Source organism: Diplotaxodon limnothrissa, linkage group LG23 (genome assembly GCF_057381915.1).
Source record: "Diplotaxodon limnothrissa isolate DT_005_m linkage group LG23, D_limnothrissa_male_GT1.1, whole genome shotgun sequence".
Taxonomy (NCBI): domain Eukaryota; kingdom Metazoa; phylum Chordata; class Actinopteri; order Cichliformes; family Cichlidae; genus Diplotaxodon; species Diplotaxodon limnothrissa.
Window position 1 is genome coordinate 5,658,107 of NC_140617.1, and position 23,305 is coordinate 5,681,411.

At 39.0% G+C, this 23,305-nt stretch overlaps 2 protein-coding genes across 3 annotated transcripts; one reads left to right on the forward strand and one right to left on the reverse strand.

Annotated features, from left to right (window-relative positions):
• The first annotated feature begins 2,193 nt into the window (after positions 1-2,193).
• On the forward strand, positions 2,194-9,658 carry tmem161a (transmembrane protein 161A). 2 transcript variants are annotated; one of them, XM_085347497.1, is made up of 11 exons: positions 2,194-2,301; positions 2,767-2,870; positions 2,956-3,039; positions 3,227-3,318; positions 3,502-3,658; positions 4,370-4,585; positions 4,807-4,950; positions 5,054-5,167; positions 5,293-5,467; positions 5,640-5,736; positions 7,232-9,658. In XM_085347497.1, exons 1-11 carry the CDS (start codon positions 2,299-2,301, stop codon positions 7,534-7,536), a joined length of 1,491 nt encoding a protein of 496 aa, XP_085203623.1. In that variant the 5' UTR covers positions 2,194-2,298; the 3' UTR covers positions 7,537-9,658. The 2 variants fall into 2 exon arrangements, with proteins under 2 accessions (XP_085203623.1, XP_085203624.1); XM_085347498.1 differs by having other exon boundaries at positions 7,253-9,658.
• Positions 9,659-13,205: 3,547 nt separating this feature from the next.
• On the reverse strand, positions 13,206-23,016 carry mef2b (myocyte enhancer factor 2b). Its single transcript, XM_085348075.1, has 10 exons — positions 22,944-23,016; positions 22,783-22,861; positions 18,670-18,749; positions 16,999-17,202; positions 16,614-16,742; positions 16,253-16,442; positions 15,171-15,319; positions 14,779-14,893; positions 13,870-13,981; positions 13,206-13,647 (listed from the first exon to the last, which is right to left on the reverse strand). The coding sequence occupies exons 3-10, from the start codon at positions 18,721-18,723 to the stop codon at positions 13,335-13,337; spliced, it is 1,266 nt and encodes a 421-aa protein (XP_085204201.1). The 5' UTR covers positions 18,724-18,749; positions 22,783-22,861; positions 22,944-23,016; the 3' UTR covers positions 13,206-13,334.
• Positions 23,017-23,305: the final 289 nt, after the last annotated feature.

Below are 23,305 nucleotides of genomic sequence, written 5' to 3' on the forward strand. Positions count from 1 at the left end.
ATAACCCAGCAGCATCAAGAGATGGCTTAACAAATACCTCTATGTCTTAAAAACTGATATGCAAAAGTGAAATTCCAATTAAAACTCTCACTAATCTCACAAACGCATTGCCTGAAGGTGGAGGCTGGAGGTGGATCATAAACATCAGTCACGCACGCAAAGCTTGATATTGAGTTAAACCACTAATTTCACTTGATTTATGTTTGCAGATGCTTGCCTGATGGTTCATACATGCCCACGAGAGATGCTGTTGCTTCACTGCACAAAGCTCCATTTGATCAAATTCACAGCTCCTATTGAAGCGCCATGCTCTCGCACCCAAATTCACAGGGCGAAGGATCAGGCACATCTTCAGTAGAAGGGCTGCCACCAATTAGCAGAAAGTTGAAATTCAATCAGCTTCAGGAGACCAGCCAAATAACATGAACACACATGCTAAACACAGATTTAAATGCTGTGAATGGGTCTTGGAAAAAGATCTTTAGAGGGCATGCTGCTGGAAATACTTGGCACTGTTGGGGGCTTTAGATGGGATGAGCTGACATTATAATGCATGTTCAGGCCAAGCGTGGATATGTTTCTGGGTGTACGATCATTTGGAACTTCAGAGACAAACTATACCACCCATGAAGGATGCACCGAGCTGTTTCCTGCACTGTCTCAGGTGCCGAACAACTCATGGTTTACTGTATTCCGATGCCTGCAGATTGTGTTAAAACACTGTCAAATTGCAAAGACATACACTTTGTCTTCAGGTTTGAAGATAACTGTGTTGGTATAGTAAAGTTTCTTTTACCCATCAAAATGGGAAAATAATACTTTAATAACATGATAGCATCAGAAAGTGTGCTCTCTTCTTTACTCATTCCCTGGTGTTTAGTGTTTTAATACCAAATCAGAGAGTAACAGGAGCATATCAGAGACTTTAAGCTTCACAATCTGCATAATGTTTGTTTTTATCCAATGAAATGCTAAGATGCATGATGGTGGAAGCATGAAACCTGGAGATTATCATTAGAAGGATCACACAGAGGCATTAAGGGGCACTGAAGAATAACAAGGAAAGATGAAGGGTACAATTTTACATTTAATTAGAGATGAGAAGTAAAAGCAAAACCTCTTTACAAGTTTCCTTATTGTTTGTCATTTTTATACTGCAGAATATGTATTAATTAACAGACATTTTCACACTATTATTTTTTGTATGTTCAAATCGTAAAACCGGGGGAAATGATGCAATAATTTTCAATCATATTTTCAATCATATTTTTACTATCACAGTGGCATTTTTTTTGTCTCTATCAGGGGACTAAGAGCAAAACATTGTTATTCTGATGCCTTCATAAAAATCGGAAAATGTTCACGTGAACGAGTGAACATTTTCCGATTATGGCTGTTGTAATCGGAAAATGTTCACTCAACAGTATGGCTGTTGTGTTATTTTGATTTCAGTAAAGTTGCGAAAGTGAAATACTATGCCTAATTGCTACATTATAATTGCTACATTATAAACAAAATCCCCAAAATCCACATTTTAATATTAGTAATTGAAAATGTTAAAGAGGTAAAAAGGAAGGGGCAGGAGTAGTAGAAATTGTATTTTTGTCTACCTATACTGTTTTTCTTTCTCAAGGGTTCTCACCTTTCAGTTCTTATACTGATTGCCCGCAGTAGGCTTAGGCTGCTCTAATTTTGCTTGGCCGCAACTTTTTTTTCTTTTCTTTTCTTTTCTTTTCTTTTCTTTTTTTTTTTTTTTTTTTTTTACCTGGGTGTTCAAATCAAATCACTTTTATTGTCACATCACATGTGCAGGTACGCTGGTACAGTACATGTGAGTGAAATTCTTGTGTGCAAGCTTCACGAGCAACAAAGTTGTGCAAAAATACAATAACATAAAACAAGCAAAATATAGGAATGGTTCAGGCTAACTTTATCTATGGTTCACTTTATCTAAAGTGACTCTTTAGATAAAAAAGAAAATCTTTCAACATTAGCAATTTGAATGTGTGATTATGAAAACAATGGTTCGTTTTCTCTGAAGGTTAACCAATAAATAAAAATTAGTAGAAAATACACTTTTACCTCCAGATTGACTTTCACCTCAGAGGCATATGGGGATTCACATTTCAGATTTACGATTCTTTCCCGGAGCACCTGAAGGCATCTCCCGTCTCCACGACTACATCCGGGACATTTAACAGCTCCACATGTCGGCAGGTTCAGATGCCAAAGACTTTCTTGCATGAGAAGAAGCTGTTTTAGTTACTCTCGTTTCAACGACGCCGTTTGGAAGAAGAGATGGTAACTTCATTTATAGTCTTATATATAAAAACAGCTTCTTACAGAGTGCTGGGAAGCCCACTGACGAGCGCTTTTTAGGTGTTCCGGAGGCAGTTAGAGCTAGTTTGCTAATGCTAACCAGCTGTACTGACAGGTGGTGGACCTCCAGTTAAATTTAGCACGATAGCCATTTGCTCAGTTTCATTCATTTTGCAGCGGCTACCAGCGTATCGTGTTCTTAGTGCTGTTGAACGTAACCTCTTCCTGCTATTATCTCTTTAATGTCCTACGTGAGTTAGCTTCTGCCACAGACTGTTATATGTAAACAAACCGTGATGTAGCCAGCTCTACGGCTCTTCAAACTTTGCTGCGGAGTCCTTACTGTTGTAGACAAGGCGCTCGTGCTCTCTACATCCTCATTATACAAAATGACGCTATGCACTCAAGTGCACGGTGGAAACTCAGTGCGTGTGTTTAATTTGACAGGCGCTGATGGGAGTTCAGCTTGTGGTCAGCTTACTGGCCGCCAGCATAATGCAGAGGATGGCTCCACATTGCTCATTTGCACGCTGGCTCCTCTGCAACGGCAGGTACTGTCAGTAATATAATCAGGTTTTACGTAATTCACACAGTGCACTAAACTGCTTTAACACATGTGCTTGTTGTTTGTTCCAGTTTGTTGCGATTCAAACACCCTTCAGAGGGAGAGCTGTGTGCCCTGGCAGGAAAGCAGATGCCCAAACAAAACAGGAGAGACAGGTGGGAAATGGAGGGCTGTGCTTCATGCTGCAGGACCACTGCGTGCTATAGCATGAAGTTATAAAGTTGTATCATGTGATTCTAGTGTTACTCCATGACAGCGTTATAGTGTGTTTCTCATCCATCCGTTTCTTCATGCTTCAGGCTTGCATTGTTATTTTTTTTTCCATCCTTTATTTGCTCATAGGCGGCAGAATGGGGAGAATAAGCCGCTCACTGTGCCCAAAGACATTGACCTTCACCTGGAGAAAGCACCAGTCAACGTCATTGACGCTCTCGGTAAAACAAATACTTCTTCGTCCACATCACAGTAATGTTGTGCAAGAGTAAATATTACTCGAAGCCCAGCTTTCACTGTTAAGTCCCGCCGGTGGTTTGCAGCATATTACACTGCATGGAAACTTTATTGAAATTCTCATTTTGATTGTGTTTTTGTTTTTTTGTTCTTGTTTCTATTTTCAGTGCTGCGCTTTTTCCTGGAGTACCAGTGGCTTGTAGATTTTGCAGTCTATGCAACCGGAGTTTTCCTCTTCACTGAGTGTTACTATAGTGTGGTAGATGCCAGCAAAGAGGTTAATATTGGAGCCATCTGGTGTGTCCTGACTGTTCTCTTCTGTCTGTATCCTTCAAATGTAAAACACTCACTCTCTAGATTAGAAAGAATATATCTAGAGCCAGATTAGTTTGTGATGTTCTCCTGACTGAAGATCCTGATATGTCCACCACATTCTTGGCAGCTGTTATATCAATGAAGATGAGTTGGTAACTATCTATAGTACTGAATGAACCTAAAATCCTAATAATCTCTTTCTAAGATAAGATAAGATAAGATAGAACTTTATTAATCCCTCGGGTGGGTTCCTCTGGGAAATTCGACTTCCAAAAAAAGCACAGCAACGACCGAAGTTACAGTTACAGAATTGTTATATATATATATATATATATATATATATATATATATATATATATATATATATATATATATATATATATATATACACACACACACACACACACACACACACACACACACACACACACACACACATATATATAAATACAGAGACAAATATAAATAAAGTATACAAAGGGGATAAATAGAATAAATAGGAATAAAAAATAACAGCTAACGTTTAATCTCTTATTAGGAATACAAGCACTACTAGTGTTAAACTAATATAAAAACATTAAAAATGTCTTACAAATTGTAAGTCTTATACATGTTTAACTAAAGGTAAATTATCACTGAAATATATGTAGCTCCTTTTTTTTTTTTTTTTTTTTTTTTAAAACACCTCTTATTTGGTTTCCTTTACCATCTGACCCACAGAAAGACCCTTCACACCCTAATGAGCCACTACTTCCGCTCTGAGGAGGGTGGTGAGCGCTCAGTGTGCCTTGCCTTTGGTTTTCTGTGTCTGCTTGTGGCCATGCTAGTGTTGGTTGTCAGAGAGGACTACCTGGAGTTCGGCCTAGAGCCGGGTTTTTCCAGCCTCTTTGACAACTTGGAAATCTTTGTCAAACAGCAGGGCTACGCTGACTGGTCGTACGTATCTCCATGAAAAGATTACTTCTGATTGAAATATTGACCTGTTGTCTTTAAAGAAATGCTTGTTGCAGTAAAATTGATTTATATTAAATCTTATATGAGTTGAGTCATCTTTCAATTGGCACAGGAATGAGCCTGACTGTGTTTGATATCTGTGCTGGAAGTAGCCCTTCTTAAATATTGGTGTCACTTACTGTTAGTGGTTGCTTTAAACTCAGAATCCCAGTGACTAAGCTGACAGTGAAGCTTGGTTTGGCTGCTGTCTGTGCCTACATCGGAGCTCTCTTGGCCTTCCCTGGACTGCGGCTGGCTCAAACTCACTTGGATGTGGTGCAGATGAACTCAGACCGTCCACTCATCCAGTAAGAATTGTTATATGAAAAATAGCATGTGCTTCATGTCTTTTATTACTACACATTAGCTCTACTCTGCTCTTTCAGTTGTGTCCCTAATGTTTCCTGACAGGATTCTGCTGCATATGGGTTTTCTGTCTCCAGTCATTGTGTTGGTTTTGTGGGTGAAACCCATTGCAAGAGACTTCCTGGCCAATGCACCTATGGGAAAGACTTCTGTTACTCTGTGAGTGCTCATTTCTGATTGATTGGCTTCGAGAAGCTAGAACTAACAATCAGGAAATAGAAGAATTCTTCTAGGCAGCGCTTAGTGAACACCTGGCTAATCTCTGATAACTTCACTCTTTGCAGAGTATCCAGCGAAACATTTGACAGCATGCGTCTTTGGATCATCGTGGTGTCGTGTGTGCTGCGGCTGGGTCTCACCCGTTATCACCTCCAGGCCTACCTCAACCTAGCTCAAAAATGGGTAGAGCAGATGAAAAAGGAGGCAGGACGTATTGCTGCAATTGACATCCAACGAAAGGTCAAATGCAGTTTTAAACTTTCTCAGTATTGCATGCTTTTATCTTATAAACAGACAAATTGAGAGTTTTTAATAAAAAACAACTTAAAAAAAACTGTTTAAATATTTAAGGATAATTCTTAATAAAAACTTGAGTGCCTGTGTCGAGTAAAGTTTCTGTGCCCGCTTCCAGGTTACACGTGTGTTTTGCTACCTGACAGTAGTTAGTCTTCAGTATCTGATTCCAATTCTGCTCATCCTATTCTCAACACTGTCACTTAAGGCACTGGGTAAGTAAAATGCTCACTGAAACTCACATCTTGATATTTGAACTTTTTCTCAACCATGTAGACTTTCACAGGCCTGAAGTTCTCTGGAAATTAGTCAGACATTAATCCATTTTTAAATTGACTGCTCCTTATGTCAGATTGTGCCAATTTGCTAAGAGCACTAGTGAGCGAGGGCCGTGTGTGCTGCATCCTGAAGGTCCATCCAGGCAGTTTGTTGCATAAACCAAAGTGAATATTTCTGATAGTTTCAACATGTCTGAAGTGGATAGTTTGTATCCATAAATACTGCCAACCTAATATTTTTGATGAACAAAAGGTTCACGGATTTCTCTTAAAGTTAACTTCAAAAATACCAGCAGTCCTGGAGTCATGCTATAGAGTGGTGCATTTTTGCATTCATAGATAATCATTGGCATTGGACAAGAAGGCACTAATGGAATTGGAATTAATTAGCTATTAGCTTTTATGTCACTTGTTATTTTATGTGGTAGAAGTGACGGCGCTTGATATAAATGGGAAGTTGCACATTTTGCCTCGGTTGTCACATTTGATCTTGTTCCTTATAACGGTAAAAATGAGGTTTAATTGGAAATTGGTTCGCATCAGAGTGCAATCAATGAAAAATTAGCCAGCCAAAAACCAGATCCAAAAATAGACTTTTGTAGGTGGCAATTTAGCTCCACCATACACCACGAGGCTGAATGCAGTGGCTCGGGCTAGACGTCGACCTGCAGCCTTTTCCTGTGTGTCTTCCCCCACTCTCTTTCCCTCCTGTCTATTCTTAATTTTTACCCTAATAAAGTAGAAAGGCCCCCCTGAAATAAATTAGACTTTTACTATATTCTGCCCTGGAAATGTACAATTTAATTTGTGTGGCAAGGCAAGGCAAATTTATTTGTATAGCACAATTCAACAACAAGGTGATTCAAAGTGCTTTACAGAGACATTAGAAACAAAAACAAATAAAAAGCATGATTTAAAATCGATTAAAACAAGCAAACAAACAAACTAACTAAACACACACATTTCACACCTGTGTGCTACGAGTAAGTGGACTAATTTTAGCTGGTTCTAGTCAGGAAACTGCAAACCTACTGCTGCCAGTCGCAAGGGATAAGAATTTTGGTATTGGAAGTTTTCTGGTTTCCATCAATCAGGTTTTGACTGCATGCAGATAACTGTGCCATGTGGAGAGCAAAAAAGAAAATAATTTGTTGATGAGTTAGGTCATTATTGGCAATCATCTGACAAAGATTAACTTTTCATTACCGTAGGTTAGGTTTATTAATCAGGAATTGTAAGCAAGCGGCAGATAAAAATGAAAGATCTTTTTGTTTTTTTTGGCCTGGATATTCCCAAAAACTTTCTGTTGTCCCCAGAAGCAAAATTAGCAAAATAGCTTGATTCCAAGGCTGTCTGACCAGCAAGCTGGGCATTTATTGGACAGGTCAAGCAGTCTGAATGTTAGTGAAACATAACCAGTTATTTGTTGCAGGGGGCTTCTCCTGGAGTACAGGTGCCCAGGATACCCCTGGTGTGACACCAGCAATCATCATGCCCACAGCTGCACCTGTCTTGTCTGGAGCTCTAGATGAAGATGAAGAAGGGATGGAGGACATGGAGGAAGACATCCAAGCTACAGTAGCTCGACTGTCAGAGACTTTCACAGCGCTGCGATCTGTCCTCACACCGCTTTTCTACAGAGGGTTTTTTGCCTTTCTCACCTGGTGGGTGGCTGCCTGCCAGGTCATAAGCTCTCTGTTTGGCATCTACTTCCATCAGTACCTTATGCAAAACTAACTAAGGAAAATGGAGTGCCATACTTCTATACATCCAGCAATCAGCTCATATTATGCTGTCGCACAGGATGCCTGCAGACAGCAGAGGGGACATTTCATTAAAATAGAACTGCAGCTGGATTGCACCATCTTTCTGGTTGTAACTGATCAAGGTTGGATGCTGTCTGTTGCAATATTTACTACTTTTTGACCTTGTAACTTTTTGAGACCAGCAGGACTCTGGCATTAGTAACACACAAATATACAGAAAGAAACTGAGTGGGGTCTGCATCACAAATCAACGGTAGTTTAGTCCGCCTTAACATGTATCACAATGCTAATTCTAAATTGGCTCAGTAAAATCTGGGTTTAATTGGCCCAGAAGGTGGCACCATATACCGATACTGATGATAGCGGTGATAATTCAAATGAAGAAAATTATGTTGCATTAAAAAATATGTCAGCGCAGGTGTTATTACAGCCTTATAGTGCAGTGTTTCTACACACTGGTTAACGCAAAAGTAGTTGTCAGACATTGGGGCAGTCCCTGCAGGTGGGGCGCATACAACAAAGTGAAAAATATGAAGTGAAACTTAAAGCCCTTTTCTTTTTCTTTTTTTGTGTACTATTTGCGTTAGAAGGGTCAACTGTGCAGTCTTTTTAGGTGTGTAGCGTCTATTACGCACACTACTGGTGTTGTGAAATTCTGGTAGTGTTTAGTCTAACTTGATATGCAGTAGTAACCACCTTTCATCCACCTTGTTCACGCTGCTGCCAAACCAAACTTTGTTATCCACAAAAATGAAGGATACGTTTGACTGAGTTTATAGTCAGTTGATATCACATTATTCTTACAGTGAATTTAATGCAGGCCGTGATAGTCTTGTGATGAAATATGACAGAGTTCACATTCAGGTTCAAAATATTCACCAGCAAGTTAATTTGGATATTGCATTGATAAAACCTGGAATTCTGCAGGAATTGCCTCTGGATTTAGATTAACAAACAAAAACAAATCTGATTTGTTTATCTGACCAAAATAGTGCATTTGCTTTAACTGTTAATGAATGGTGCCTGTAACCGTATGCTTACTTGACATGCAGCTATAATTGCCTCACCCTAGATGAGAGTAAGACAAACTGGTATACGAATTGTTTATTAAAACTCTTGTTTTAAATGCAAAGTGCTCAGTAATTGTCAGGATACTGAAGAGTCCAGTTTTTGTTTTGTTTTCTCTTTTCCCAGAAAGACTTGTTAAAGTCTGTTTTCCTGAAAGGTAACCCTGCCTGAAGCAGGTTAATCATACAGTGTTGGTTACCATTGTTATTTACTGAGGCTAAAATTGAACCAGCTTTGTGATGATGTTAAACCAGAGTTAATCCCAAATGCTGCTGGATTACCTACGGAGCTCTCTTTGTGATACAGACCCCAGTGTTATCTAATAACTTCTTTAATAGAACATTTTTCTGCAACTTCTCACATGTATCTATGCCAGTGTTACTGAGTTTTGTTTTTTTGTTGTTTTTTTTTTTTAATTTTCAAAGGAACACTGTTAAATGCTGCATTTATGATATTTGGAGGTACCAGGACAAGTATGAATATTTTAATGCCTGAGTAATAAGACATATTTTTGTGAGGGACTCTTTGCAGTCCTTAAAGAACCGATTCACGAGTGCTACTTTTTGAGTTTTATTTTTGGGGGGGGATTTTTTATTTTTTTGGTTTTGTGTTGTTTTGATTTTGTGTGTATGTGTGCGTGCGTGTCTTTTTCTGCTTCTTTTTCCTGTTTTTCTGTGTGGGCGTAATTTTCAGATCGAGCCTACTGAGTGTAATGCAGTGTGGCTGTGTATTAGTGTTTGAAAGCCAAACACCGTGGAGCTGTTGCTCTTTATCTTGAAGTGCCTGGGAGCTCAGGGATTTTGAATGTTTTGAAATCTCCTTCCTCCCTGTTCATGTGTATTTAGAACAAGCTGATATTCTGCAGTGAACACTGCAGGTACATTTCTGTTTTACCCATTAATTTTCAAACACTACCCATGAACAACATGCTAGTTGCAGTGTCTTAATCGTGTCTTTTACTTCATAGGTTTTGTTGTTGCTGCCAATCAGCCATGTATATGTCAGACTAATCAAAACCTTCTCTGAATCAGTCTTCATCAGTGTGTTTTATTTATTTTATTTATGATACATTGATTAACTCTGTGGATGGTTTTGATCATTAGTATGTTTTCTTTAGATGGCGTATTTGAATGCTCTGATATCATTATACTGTGAAGTTGATATGAAATGTTCCCTTAGGAGATTTTCTGAATGCATGTTGTGCAACACTTTGGCTGTAACCTGATTTTTTTTTTTTTTTTTTTTTTTCCCCCATGTGTGGTCCTAATAAAAAGATTTGCTGTTTTCACTTCATTTTGACTTTCTCCGTTATTTCCTCCTTCCACCACGGAGCGTGGGAGATGTTACAGATAGAACATTTCCTTTTAAAGAACTGGTACTCCATTGACAAAAGACATGGATGACAATGGAGCGTCTAGTCGCTGTGCAGGGTGCTGATCTCTGACCCCAACCTCCTGAGAAGATCGTTCTTTAATCACTGGTAATTATTATGAACCTAATGCCCCCTGGACTCTGAGAAGAAATGTTTGCGGTGGATGAGCTTGGCTGTAGCAGCAAAATAATCCAGTTAATGGACAGGTTTTATGCAGTGAACTGCATAATCTCTGTTTGACAGTGCAGTTTAAATCATTCATATGTATTTTGTGACATCAAAACCTTCAAAATCACATGCCAGTCAATTGTCACGTCAGCTTTTTGCAATAATGAGAAGAGAGTGGCTCCTTGTTTAAAAGCTGACATGATTTAAATTCTTCCTCCAGTCAAACGTTGTGAGCATCCTTCAGTAAAAGAAGGGACATGCTCCTCACCTCACTGTCTTTTTATATGGACAACTGAAAGACATTAACAATCGCAAAGCCACTGAGAAGCAAACAGATTTGAGAGCACACCAGTTAGCAAATCCTACATCTCAGTAAGTGCAGAAAAATTTCTAGGACAATGTTTTTGTTGCTGTGGAACATCGGTTTAATTTGAGTCAAGCTCATCCTTCTCTCTGGTGGGCCTGTAAGAATGCCTGGCCTCATGAACTGAATGGTGATATTACTTTTACGCATCTGTGCTGGAGGCCTCGGGCCCCTTCAGTCTGCTCTATGGACTGCAACAAGGCAAGTCAGACAGCCATGGCCGGCTGTGGTTGCTATAGAGGCTAGAATGTATGTCTGCGTGTGTGTGTGTGTGTGTGTGTGTATACATAGGACCCAGATATGCCTTACAGACTGGGCCTGGTCTAGTCTCATCAGACCAGACATGACCCCAGTGAAAGTCTCGTCATTTAAGGTGGAGAGACGACAGCTCAATACTGTGTGTGTGTCTCTGTGTGTGCCCACCGTGAAAAGGCAGGTCAATTCTCCATAGAGGCAGCATAGGAAAACATTTTGGCATGGTTACTATGAAACAACCAGCTATGGAAATGACCCTATTTGTGCCCCCTTTTTTGTCTTGTTTGGAAGAAATAAAGGTTTCCAGGCTTTTGCGTGGTCTATTTTTGTTCCTCTCGTTTGGTGGGTGCATGGTGAGCTGCCTGACAGGGCCCTGACATGATAATGAGGGAGTGTGTGTGTATTCAAAAGATAGAATGCAGGTGAATAAAATGAAATAAATGGACACATGAAAGCTACACAGTGAAGGGCACTTTACCTGCTTTCAGAATTAATGTACATAAAAACAGAGGGAAATGATTCCCTTTTATGCCATTAATTTATTAATTATTAATTAATTAATTATGACATTTTTTTCATCTGAGAAAAATGATAAACTGAATGTCCTAAAATTAAAAAAAAAACACAAAAAACTCAGACTGGGGCAAACACACAAAGTAAACAGTCTTTATTTTAAAATGATTCACAAAAAATGTCAAAAAATGCCTCTGTTTTGTTAGTGAAGCATCCAGCAAATATGTATGTATATACGTGTTTAAAAAAATCAACCAGAAACATCAGAATACTGACAACTTGGCTTTTCATGTTTCATGCTAATATTAATCCACAAAAATCCACATATCATGAAAAGAGAGATAAATCGACAGTGGAACTTGTATTTGAAAACCTCCACAAGCTGGATTTTAGCAGGAGTTTAATTTAATGAGCCGATTAACCGATTTATTAGATAAAGAATTACCTTTTAAGGCTGGTCTTCACTGCTCTGCACTTTAACCAGTCTCAGTCAGATTAAAAGTGTGAAATAAGACGACCCCTTGTGGACAGTGAATGAAAATTATCTCCTTTTTAAAAAATTTTTTTTTTATTTTTTTGTCATTTGAAGATCAGAAACTGAAAACGCAAAACTAAAAGACATAGAGGTATCCAGTGCACAAGATTAAAAAGTAAATGTATACATAAATGAAGCCCGGATAATAAATGAACAAATGAATGGATATTTGGACTCATCTACTACAGCTTGTCTCGTGTTTTAACACATCATAAACGCAGGAATATCTACTCTAAACACTTACTACACAAAGCCCTTCAGGAAGAGCACATGATTGCTGCTGTTTAGAAAAAATCGACCAAATAAAGACAAATAGATCCTTTTTGGGCTGTTGCAGTATTTGTGTGCAATGCAGAGGGACAATAATTAAACACTTTGGTCTTAGCAGACTGCTGTGAGTGTTTCTGACAACATAAAATGATCATATTACAACAATACTAAAGATTAAAAAACAAACAAACAAAACAACACTTGAAAAAGAAAACCATTTTTACATCCCAAAGAGCTCATTGACCTAATCTCTGACACAGATTGATGCCCAGAATCTTAAAAGGGTGGGTTCACATTTTTTCAACTCTTTTTTTTTTTTTAGATGATACTGCTGCAAAATGTCCCTCCAGTTCTGCAAATATCTTCTTTTGTTGTGAATCATTTGTAAGAGATGTGGGGCCAAGACACAGGAAGACAATCTGAGGCTACGGCAGTCTCATTTAAGTTGGGATGTTTTCAGAGCGAAACTTCCTTTTTCTTTGTTTCTCTACAAAGGATGCCTTTGCTTTAACATGAGAATGTGCTTTGTAAAGCAACAGCAATAAAACACTGTCTGGACAAAACAAATAATTCAGACAGAAGAAACCTCCTGTTAGCTGAATTTTATGTGTTGTTAAGGAAAAAAAATAGACAGTGGCTTTCATACCTAGATTTCTCTCATTAAAATTCCATTACGAAGGTATTTTCACATCTGAAAGGAGAAAAAGGAAAAACTGTGATAACTAAAAAAAACCTTTTATTTTAAGAACGTATCCAATTAAATGCCCTGTTGTGTAACCTTATCACATAAAACCCCAGTCAAGCTACTTTTTTAGTACCTCCTATTTTTTTTTTTTATATTTTATTTTATTTTGGCTTTGAAAGCTGAATATGTATGGACGTTTTGTTTTTTTTCATATGTGCACTTCAGAGAAATTCAGTTGGTCCCACACTGCTGCTGTGCCCAACTTCAACAAAGTCACAAGAAAACAATCACATTTCCAACTTGTACTTTTGATTCACATTAGCTCCACACAGAAAACTAACTCTAACCAAACAAAAAGCAAAAGTCTGTATGCATCTATCTCCTCATGGGATCAAGCAAGTGATGCAGAGAAGAATTCTCCACTGCCCAGGAGAGACCAGCTCTGTTTGAGGAGACAAAGAGAGGCATATGTCGACCCTTTATGGTTTTGTCTGAAGACAGATGTTGACTGAGAGTGGGTTGTAGAGCGGAGCAGCTGGCTATCTCTGCCAGCCGTCGCTCATCTCTAACTGCCGGAGCGACTGCCCTCCTTCCTCTTGGTCTTGTGGGTAGCCGGTTTTGGCAAACTCTTTTGTGCCATTGGCTGGGTGGCTATCTGGAGGGGTATGACGAGCTGAATCGGGGTTGCTCATTGGAGAATGCTGCCTGAGGTGGTGCAGAGGAGGGGAGGTAGGTGAGGCCATGTGCTCAGGAGAGCTACGCTCCGATTTGATGTTGAGGTTGAGGGACGGCAGATGCGGAGAGGTTGGAGTGCAGGACTGAGAGGGGAAAGAGCATCCCCCGCTGGACCCTCTGAAAACAACAAGAGGGTGGAGGAAATGAATTTGGATTGAAACACGTCATCAGTCCTGGAGTTACAGCTAAGGGGCACTAGAAGTAGCTTGAAGATAATTTAAAGACAGTCAAAACTGCTTGTGAACATGGCATTTAAGAGTCAACTATCACTAATGGTTCAAAATTATATATACAGTGGATTTACTGTATTATGTCCAGAATAATATATGATATGCTCACACAGGATTTATATGAGGCCCATGAGGCTCCTGAGGTGGCTGCGCCGCTTGCCAGGGGTTTACTGTTCCTCGTTGTAAACTGACTGAGTGATAAAAACCAGGCTGGCTGTACTCTGCAAAGGAAGAATAGATATACATCGATTTGGAGAGGACAGGGGGGGAAACAGGAGAAAAGATACAGTTTAATAAAATGGTTTCATTTTAAGACAAGATAAACTTCACAGCAAGGCTGGTTTGACGTTTTGGGAAATACCCTTTGTAGTTTTTATCGATGAGCACAAGATAAGAAGACTGTAACCTCCCATCACTCATGTCTGTACACTAGAGATGAAGTTAGAGTCAGAAGATGTTCTGCTTAATTTGGAACAGTGTAAAAAAAAACCCTAACAAAATTTCCCTTTCTTTTTCTTTTTCTTCTTCTTCTTTATTTATTTATTTATTTATTTATTTATTTATGTATTTATTTATTTATTTATTTATTTATTTATTTATTTATTTATTTATTTTTACCTTCTGTGGAACTAATTCCTGCCTGGGTTTAGCAAGAAAGGCAATGTTTTCTCATGATAAATTCACCAGAAAACCACCTGAAACTCTCCAAGCTCCTGGTCCTGCACAAACTCCAAACCTTTTTACACAAGGTTTGTGCACTAATAATGAGGTTCTGGAGTGAACTGCACCACAGTCAGTCAGTATCCTTGCGTTGCAGTTGTTATCCTAAGCTATGCTAAGAGAGTATATGTGTGGTAGGTTTAGTTTTGCCATACAGACATGAGAGTGGCATTAACACTCTGATATAACCTGTTAACATGTCAAGTTATTGCTGTATGACTACTTTGTTAGTTGCCATATATTTTTCATATATTTCTTTTTTCTTTCTTTCTATAGTAACAGAACACAGATGACATACCAGAGGCTCCAGGGGAGGGGAGACCATATCCTCCCAAACTGTGACTCAGCAGCCCTGCCTTCCCCATAGCCACCATGGAGCTGCTGCTGTGCAGGCCCTGGTATAAAAGACCCCTCTGATGATCAGAGAAAGGGAAACAGTCATACTGGAAATCTTGAGTTTGTACTGATATAGTGAAGTCAGTGTATGAACACTATGAAACTTGTGAACATTATAATTGTGAGAGGTGTGAATGAGTCAAAAAACCTGTGAAGTTTCTTGTCCAAGTTTGCAGAACTATTTATGTGTTTTGGTATTTAATTAAGAACCTTAGTTTTTAGAAGCAGTACGACATCTATTAGAGGCACTGACACCTATTTGTTTTGATCACACTGGATAGCACAGCTACTTACAGCGGAGTTGTGGTTAGCACGTGTGGCCCCCATGGCCTGATTAGCACCATCTGCCCGCAGGTTTTCAGTGCCCACGTTCAGAGGAGGAGGGCTTTTCATGTCCAGAGCTCGATTGAGGTTGCCATGGGAAAACACAGAGTAGCCGATACCTAAAGAGTAAAAAAAAGGAGCAGGAAGTGAAAAGCGATCTAAGCCCGTTCCACTACTGTCATTTATTCTTTGTGATACAATCATCACCTCCCTCTGTTGCGGTATACAAGTGTGATTTTGAAAAAAAGAACTTCTTCTTTTCCTTTAACCTTTGAATGAGTATCAAGCCTTCGTGAGACACCAGGCAGGTCTGAATACTTATAATATGTGCAACTGTACTGAATATACTGTAACTCATGTGACAGAGTCCATTGCGAACGCAATGTAAACCAACAATCACTGTCAAATCTTAGATAAAACAGAGCAGTGCATTTAGAATCACTAAAAATGTCAGTGATCAGTATTTAATGACATCCCAGTGCATCCAAATAGTTAGCGACTGTATGATGGCTGACATGATAGGCAGGTGTGATGCATTCTGAATAGAAACCACAGAGCTGGTTGTAGCTGCAGTTACACTGTTGGAGGGCCAGTTTCACATAACAGACCGACTACGCACAAGCACACATACACACACAAACACACACACTTCCTGTGAGTTCACAGCCAGCTGCACAGATGGTTGACAGTACACACGAATTTTACAGAAAGCATTTAACAAGAAGTTAGAAGAGTGGCTCGTGGATTTTCATGTGAAAAGCTATGACTCTGTTTAAAGGTAGAATAATACTGGTAGATTATTTGTAGTGGTAGATGAAATTTTAAAAAATCATTTAGACTTTGGTTTCATCATGAAAGCGTTAAAAAAACACAAATAACTCACAAATGAGCCTGAATGAACCTGACAAAGGCCCAAAGTTTGTGGAACTTGTCAAAAGCGATACATAGATGCAATAGAAACTGACGTGTTTTTTTCAAACACAAGACATACACAAATAGATACTACCCTTAGTAGTTATGATGATTCTGGTATAGGACTTAATGAGACTAACCCGAGTGTGGAGACATGAATGCAGTGTGTGCATGGGGTGCAGCAGGACTGGCCGAGCTGGATCTGGAGTTTAGAGATTTAAAGCTCGGGGGTCTGTGGGAGGTCATGCCGGATCCGGATGAATTGGGAAAACCATTCTCGCAACCTGCAGACACGAGGAACTGTGCCTCTGGCGAGAGCAGAGAGGGACCCTGAAGAGTAAAACACATAACGTGTAATTTTGACAACAGTATGGATTAAAGATCAGTTAATTAAACATGCTTTCGTAACACAGAATTCTAATTAGAAGTCAGTTTGTCTGTGTTTGGTCTGTGAGTGTTGAGTGTAAGTACGGAGTAAGGAGTAAGTATGTGGTCACTAACATAGAAGCGCTGGCGAGCCACAGAGAGATCCATGCCCTCACTTAGAGGATACTTGTCTGACGCCACCTGCATGCTCTCCTCACTGTCAAGCTCTGAGCCATCAAGTCCGAGTCCTTTCCTACGCAGGGTCTGATGCAGAAGAGAAAGTGCACATGGAAAATTACTGGCAACAATAGCACAATGGTTTCGAACCACAACAATGTCACGGGAAAGGGTTTTCACTCAAAATACAACACCTGTTTTTCCAATTATTTTTTTACAATATCCTTCCAGAGGCTTTATATCGAATAATTGCATGTTCTGTTAAAAATTGGTTTATGTTTCAGATCAGCTGCGTATGAGAAGCTTTCACATACTTCTTTTTAAAAAGCTCCTAAAATAGTACCTCCAGTATGTCCGTGTTGGTGCGACTCTCGTGTGGCTCGCTGTACTCGGTGTATTTTAGCAGAACTTTATCCATGTCTGTGCTGGCGTACTGGAACAGACGGTTCGTGCTGTTGAAGATGATGAGAGCGATCTCGCAGTCACAGAGCACGCTCAGCTCGTAAGCTTTCTTCATCAGGCCAAATTTACGTTTGGTGAAGGTCACCTGTGACAGAAGAAAAACAGGTTTGCACTTTTAACTCCCTCCAGTTAACTCTGCAAAGTTGTGAGCATGACGAATTAAGGAAGTTGGATAATTAAAAATAAAATAAAATAAAATAAAATTAAATTAAATTAAATTAAATTAAATTAAATTAAATTAAATTAAATTAAATTAAATTAAATATCCCAGAGAGACTTTACAGTGCAGAACACGTTCAATCACCAAACACTTCATTCAGATACACAAACCTTATCACCACAACACTTTCAGTCAAAAAGATCAGATATGAGAAATAAATTGTGTTTATCAGCATTCTGAAAACAGTTAAATAAGAGCTCTGGATGTGTACACAAACTCACTATGCATATCATGTGTTTTTCCTAACACAGCTAAAACTTTAAATAATATTTAGGGTGTTTCATGGAATTGTAGTATTTGAACAAATATTAATGCACGAATAGGCTATAAATATGATGCAAGCAATTTTGTTCATGCCACAGTATTGTACAAATGATAATATCTGTCTGTGGTATTGCAGAGCGGTGTAACTCCTGTGCCATAAGTTGATGTAAGTACTATGTTGTATATGTAATCGGTGCTGTCATGATTCATTTAGCATCAAACTGATAAGCAGTTCCTCTTCTGTTTAATGGTGTGTTTTCTTGTTAGTTCTTAAATTTTAACAATATTTCCTTAATCTAGTGTCGACTGTCGGCACGCTCACATCCTTTTTTTTGTTCAGTGTGAAAGATTGTCTTTTTGTCAAATAAAATAATCTCACTTTAACTGGTGTTAAGGCTTTTGATAAATTCACAGCTTTAGGTTATTGTATCACTTACGTTCAAAATATTTGCTATTACCACCGTTGGGTAGAAAATAATGAATGCTAGTGATGTTGTAAACTGCACGATTTTAATAATGTTTCACACTAGTATAAATATCGTAATTTGATATTTCATTAATAGTCATCCTTGCATGCCTTTGCATTTGCATTTCAATCAGTGAACCTATGTTTTAAATATTTGCAGTGCAATGTTGGACAACAAACAACCACAGCGTCGGCTACATAACATGCACATTTGCATGAAACATGTACCGCTATTTTTGCAACTCAGTGCTTGCAGCTTAAGTGACACTTAATTACGGAGTCTAAAACATATCTGGAAGAGGAAAACGTTAAAAATTTGCCTGATACATTTCCTGAGATATCAGCGCGATGTCTTTAAATGTCTTGGATTGATATACAATTTTTACACTAGAGAAAAGGCCCACACGTTCACACTGTAATAATATTTGACACTTAAAAAACAAGAAAATGTATCTGATTGTTCAAATAATCTGGATGAAGTTTTTATTCTTCCTGCAGTTAACTATAATTTTAGTAGGACTGGATAATATTTACTGAGAAATATTTTTTTTAAAACAACATATGTGTCTGTGTGTGCGTAACATGAAACGATGTGTGCTCACCTGTCTATTTCTCTGGTCAAGAATACGAGAAATTTGTATTTTCTTTCTTCCCATTTTCTCGTCTCTTCTTAGTCTGACACCTGTCAAACAAAGTGAAAATCAGTGTTATACTAGAATAAAACAGCATACTTAAACATTTGCAGTAATGTGTGAAAATCAGCATCAATGAAATGACCTAAAACATTAAATGAACCTTTACTCTCGAAGATCACAAAAAGATTTACCTCGATACTTAAGCTTGCATTTGTAAGCAGTTGAACTAATTATTAATTACTGTAACAAATTTGAGGTGATATGATCACATATTATAATAAGAATAGAATAAATGTTCAGTCTTTAATACAATTCTGATGGGAAAATGTCATCCCTTTGCTTTAAGTGACTCAAGTCCTTTCCCCTCAGTGGGGCGAGGGTGTTTATTTTTACCACCATGAAGCGATGCGGTCTAAAGTTAGCGTGGCTCTTGTGGGGCTAGCAGTCCACACAGAATGACACCCTGACAGTCTGGGTTACCCCCGGGCCAACAGCACAGTGCTTGACTGCACCAAGCGGCCCCAAGAGACAGGGTTAAAAATACAGTCCATAGCTCTTTTTAAAGGTTCAGCAGGCAATAGCTGAAACCAAACAGTAGAAGGAAAACGGTGTGTTCTTGAAAGATGGCTAATGCTAAAAGCCACCCACTCTTCTCTCATGCACGGCCAGGTCAGAAAAAAACAAAACAAAACAGGATTTTCAGGGGCAAATAGCAAAGACGTGGCTGGCTTGAGAATGTCCATTTTTGAAACTCACACCCGTGGTTTTTCTGTTTTTGTTGGGCTAGAAAACAATGCCCCCCATCCCTGCTGTATAGAAACAAAAACAAAGCAGAAAAACGTGGAACTGAATGTTTAATTACATTGACGCTTTAAGAGATGGCTTTGCTGAAAATACAACATTAAATCAAATGTATCCATAAATTTGCTCCCTGTATGAGCTGTCTCCGTTTGATGCTCACTATCAGTAAAACAACTGTGTTAAGTGGTGGTCTGCCTCTTCTGACTGGGCCATACAGTATTTCTCTAAAGCCCAGAGGAGTTTTCACTGGTTTTCCCCCCTAATTCTAGACGTCGTGACTTCTCTATATTTAGTTGCTTGCCCCTCCTGATGGTGCCTGAGCGGATATAAAGCCCATGTTCCCACGACCCCTAAAGTACCCGCTGTCCTTCAACATAAGCTTGGCACACAGAAATTTGGGGCATGTCTGGAAGAGTCCACCTCGTTGCCCTTACGATTACCTTATAAAGTCTTGCATTATTTGCTTCGTTGAATATGTTGCAGAGCCAAGACAAACCTCAAAAGTAACAGCTGCAGACAAACTCATCCTTGCCAATGTCTGTACGGTAAAACAAAGTGCACAACAGAAAAATAGAACCACAAAACCAGCACTGGTCTGTCTAACTAACAACTCAACTACCACAAAGAATTCACACCAGGCCAAGCTGTTCTGGGTTTTTTTTTGGACCAGAAGTGAGACAATTTCACCTCATATCAAGGCATGTTAATGTAGAGAAGAGAGGGAAGTGGGACATATGTTCTAAAAAAGGCTGAAAGATGTTTATCACAGGGTTTTACCGAAGGTTCCGCTCCTCTCAAATACAACCAAATGTCAACTATTAGAGCTGCTGACAGCTCTGTTAAAACCTATGGCTAGCTGGGTATATATAGCTGCCCCTCCAGCAAACCGGCGTGGAGTTAGCTATAGAAAATCTATGTGGTTTGGTAGGTTTGTCAAAGGCCTAAAGGCCGAGGTGGGCAGGAAAAGCCTGGCTGTGCCTCACAGCTAAATCTGGATACTTTCCCATTTGACAACTGCCATTTGAGGTCTGCACATTCACAGAAACAAAAAACAGCATGCACCTACTGCCTGTGACATTTCATCTCCATGGTCAACTACTGAACATCTCGGGGAAAAGGTGGACATGAAACGGAACAAGCAAATCTTCCTTTTTGTCTCATTTGCCATCAAATGGACATGAATGAAAAACAGAATCACCATCTAACCTGTCATTGTCCAATAGTTCAGCACATGCACACCTTCCCCAGAGCCTCAGGCTTCTAGGGAAGGACAGTGCCTTTGACAGATACCTTCCCAAAGGTGAGACAGTGGAAAACACTGAGCACAGACACATACAAGGACAGCAGGAGCTTTGCTTTACCCCGGGATCGTCTGACTAATCACCAGGGAACTACCTGGGACAACAGTGCACATGTACAGAAAACCCTGCGCATCAAGGTAATTTTAATTGGTCTTATTAGCACTGCTGATGTTGCTCATTAACAATATGTATCACGCGACATGTTTTCTTGCTGCAGTGAACTGTATGCATGAATGAGAAGGGGGAAAAAGTAGGGCATTTGTAGAGTATTGGGGGTTCTGCTTCAATGGTTTCCTTTCCATGAGTCATTCAGAGCATGGTGGCTTCAAATGTTTCAAAAACATGATAAACACTTGTAAGCAGGGAGGTTAATGGTTTCTTCTATGGTGAAAAAGCAGATTGCCCTGCTCTCTACGCAGTACTGAATGTTAAATATGACAAGATATATAATGGTAGTGTTAAAATACTGATAATTAAAGATGGTTTGAGAAAAGGGTTTTGCTTTTGCTAAACTATTTTTTTCATGTTTTGCTCTGTGAATGCATTAGTTACACAACTATGGTGATAACAAGAGAAGCAACACCTAAAATGTCTACTGTACTATATGGGTATAATGTGCTTTAACTGTTGCAAGCAGTGTGTGAATCAAATCTAACAGGGTTGTTGTTTTCACTGCTTTAGTCATTTTATCAGCTTGTGAATGTCATATCAAAGGCCAGTGTTATGTGGGCCGATGTCTGTCTTCACCCATTCCCTCCCTGTATGTATTAGAGCATATACATACATCCTTCTGAACTAAAGTTAAAAAAGGTGAATGCCAAATCTTGAAAAATTTGAAGTCTTAGTGACAGCCTCACTTATTCAAATCAAAACAGAAGCATACTCATAAAATAAAGGCCCCAGGGGAACACTTTGCTTCTTAGTCTTTATAGTTCTCGACAAAGCTTTGCATAGCTAGCATGGTAACCAAAAGAGGTCTTTTTATTATTTTTATCTTGCAGTATACCTAGCTGTATATGTCTCTGTTTGCCACCTTTGGGGTCAAATGGTTCATGTGCTCATCGGGCCTTTGCAGTGCAATAGCGAGGGAATATTTGTCTAATTTTAACTGGGTATAATTGAATTGCCTTGATATTTTTTCATAGAGCCAGAGTAGCAATGTTGCATGCAGGCATGTGCTGAACATTTGATCTTTCCATAAATAGAGAAAAAAGGTTTTTTTTTTAGTCTTCCAAAAGGTTAGAAAGTCTGACATCCTCTCAAACTATCTGTGAAGATGAGCCACACCTCGCACTAAAAGAGGAAAACCTCTTTGAGGGCATTAAAAATGGAAAAAGATACATGTCCAGCACAAAGGAATGTCAGAAGATTAAAGACATCAGAATCAGTAATGCTTGCTTTAAATTAGACTAAGGACAACAGGTAAAGGGATGAAAGAGCTATCTACCTGTCTGTCTAGATATCTATCTATATCTGTTTCTAATAAGAGCAAAGTTAGTCGAGATTCTTCTTAAAAGTTGAAGCAGTCTACTTAGAATGGACTCATGGGATGTGTTTGCTTTCAAAGGACTCTGATTCATTTTTCACAGTGAGCAAGCCAAGCAAGAATTAAGTAATAATAATAACTATTTTTTATTATTATTATTATAATGATAATAATAATCATAAAAGTTAAAAAGAAGTAGAAATGCATTGCTTAAACCCGTTTATGGGCAATTATTCCCAATAACTTGCTGACGTCATTTCAAATAGACAGTTTAAGAATAGCCCGTCTGTCCCCGAGTTGCCAAGCACTCCTGTCTATTATAGCCTCATCTCAATAACACAGCAACAGGTACTTTACTCACAGCTGTGTCATGCAATGCTCTACACAGGAAACCCCAGGAAGCTTCGCTCATTTGCCTTAAAAACCGAAATAAGAAGATAAAACAGAAACTCAACACGTGCTTAAAAATAAAAATAGAGCATCTGATCTCACCTGTTCCTCGATCTTCTTTTTCTCTGTTTACTTCTTAGTTTCACCCACTCGATCAGGACCAGTCAAACAGGAATAGTTGCTGATAGGAAACATAAATGACTAAATGAGCGTCGAGAGTCTTGTTGTGCGTTCTGGTCTTGTGCAGATGCAGAAATATTCACCTGATGCAGAAGCTGCGGATGATTCAGGAGCGCTGCTTTCCAACAGCTGGCCGCTACAGCCCGCCTCTCACTCTGTTTGTGTGTGTCACCACACACCGCCTCCTCGGCCATGCTATTGGACACACTCTTCCACCTCCCCTCCGCGTATAAACGCATTCGTCACTATAAGGTGTCAGCAAAAGTTGCGTAAAGTCCTTTATGCCTTCAAGATTTGCATTATGAAGCAATTTAGTTCTAATGTTATCTTTTAAAATGTATGTATATATCTATGGTTAAAGGGCATTTTTGCTTGTGATTCATTCATGTACCACAAAATATTACAAGGTTTTTGCAGGACATTACAACATGTCCTGCAAAATGTC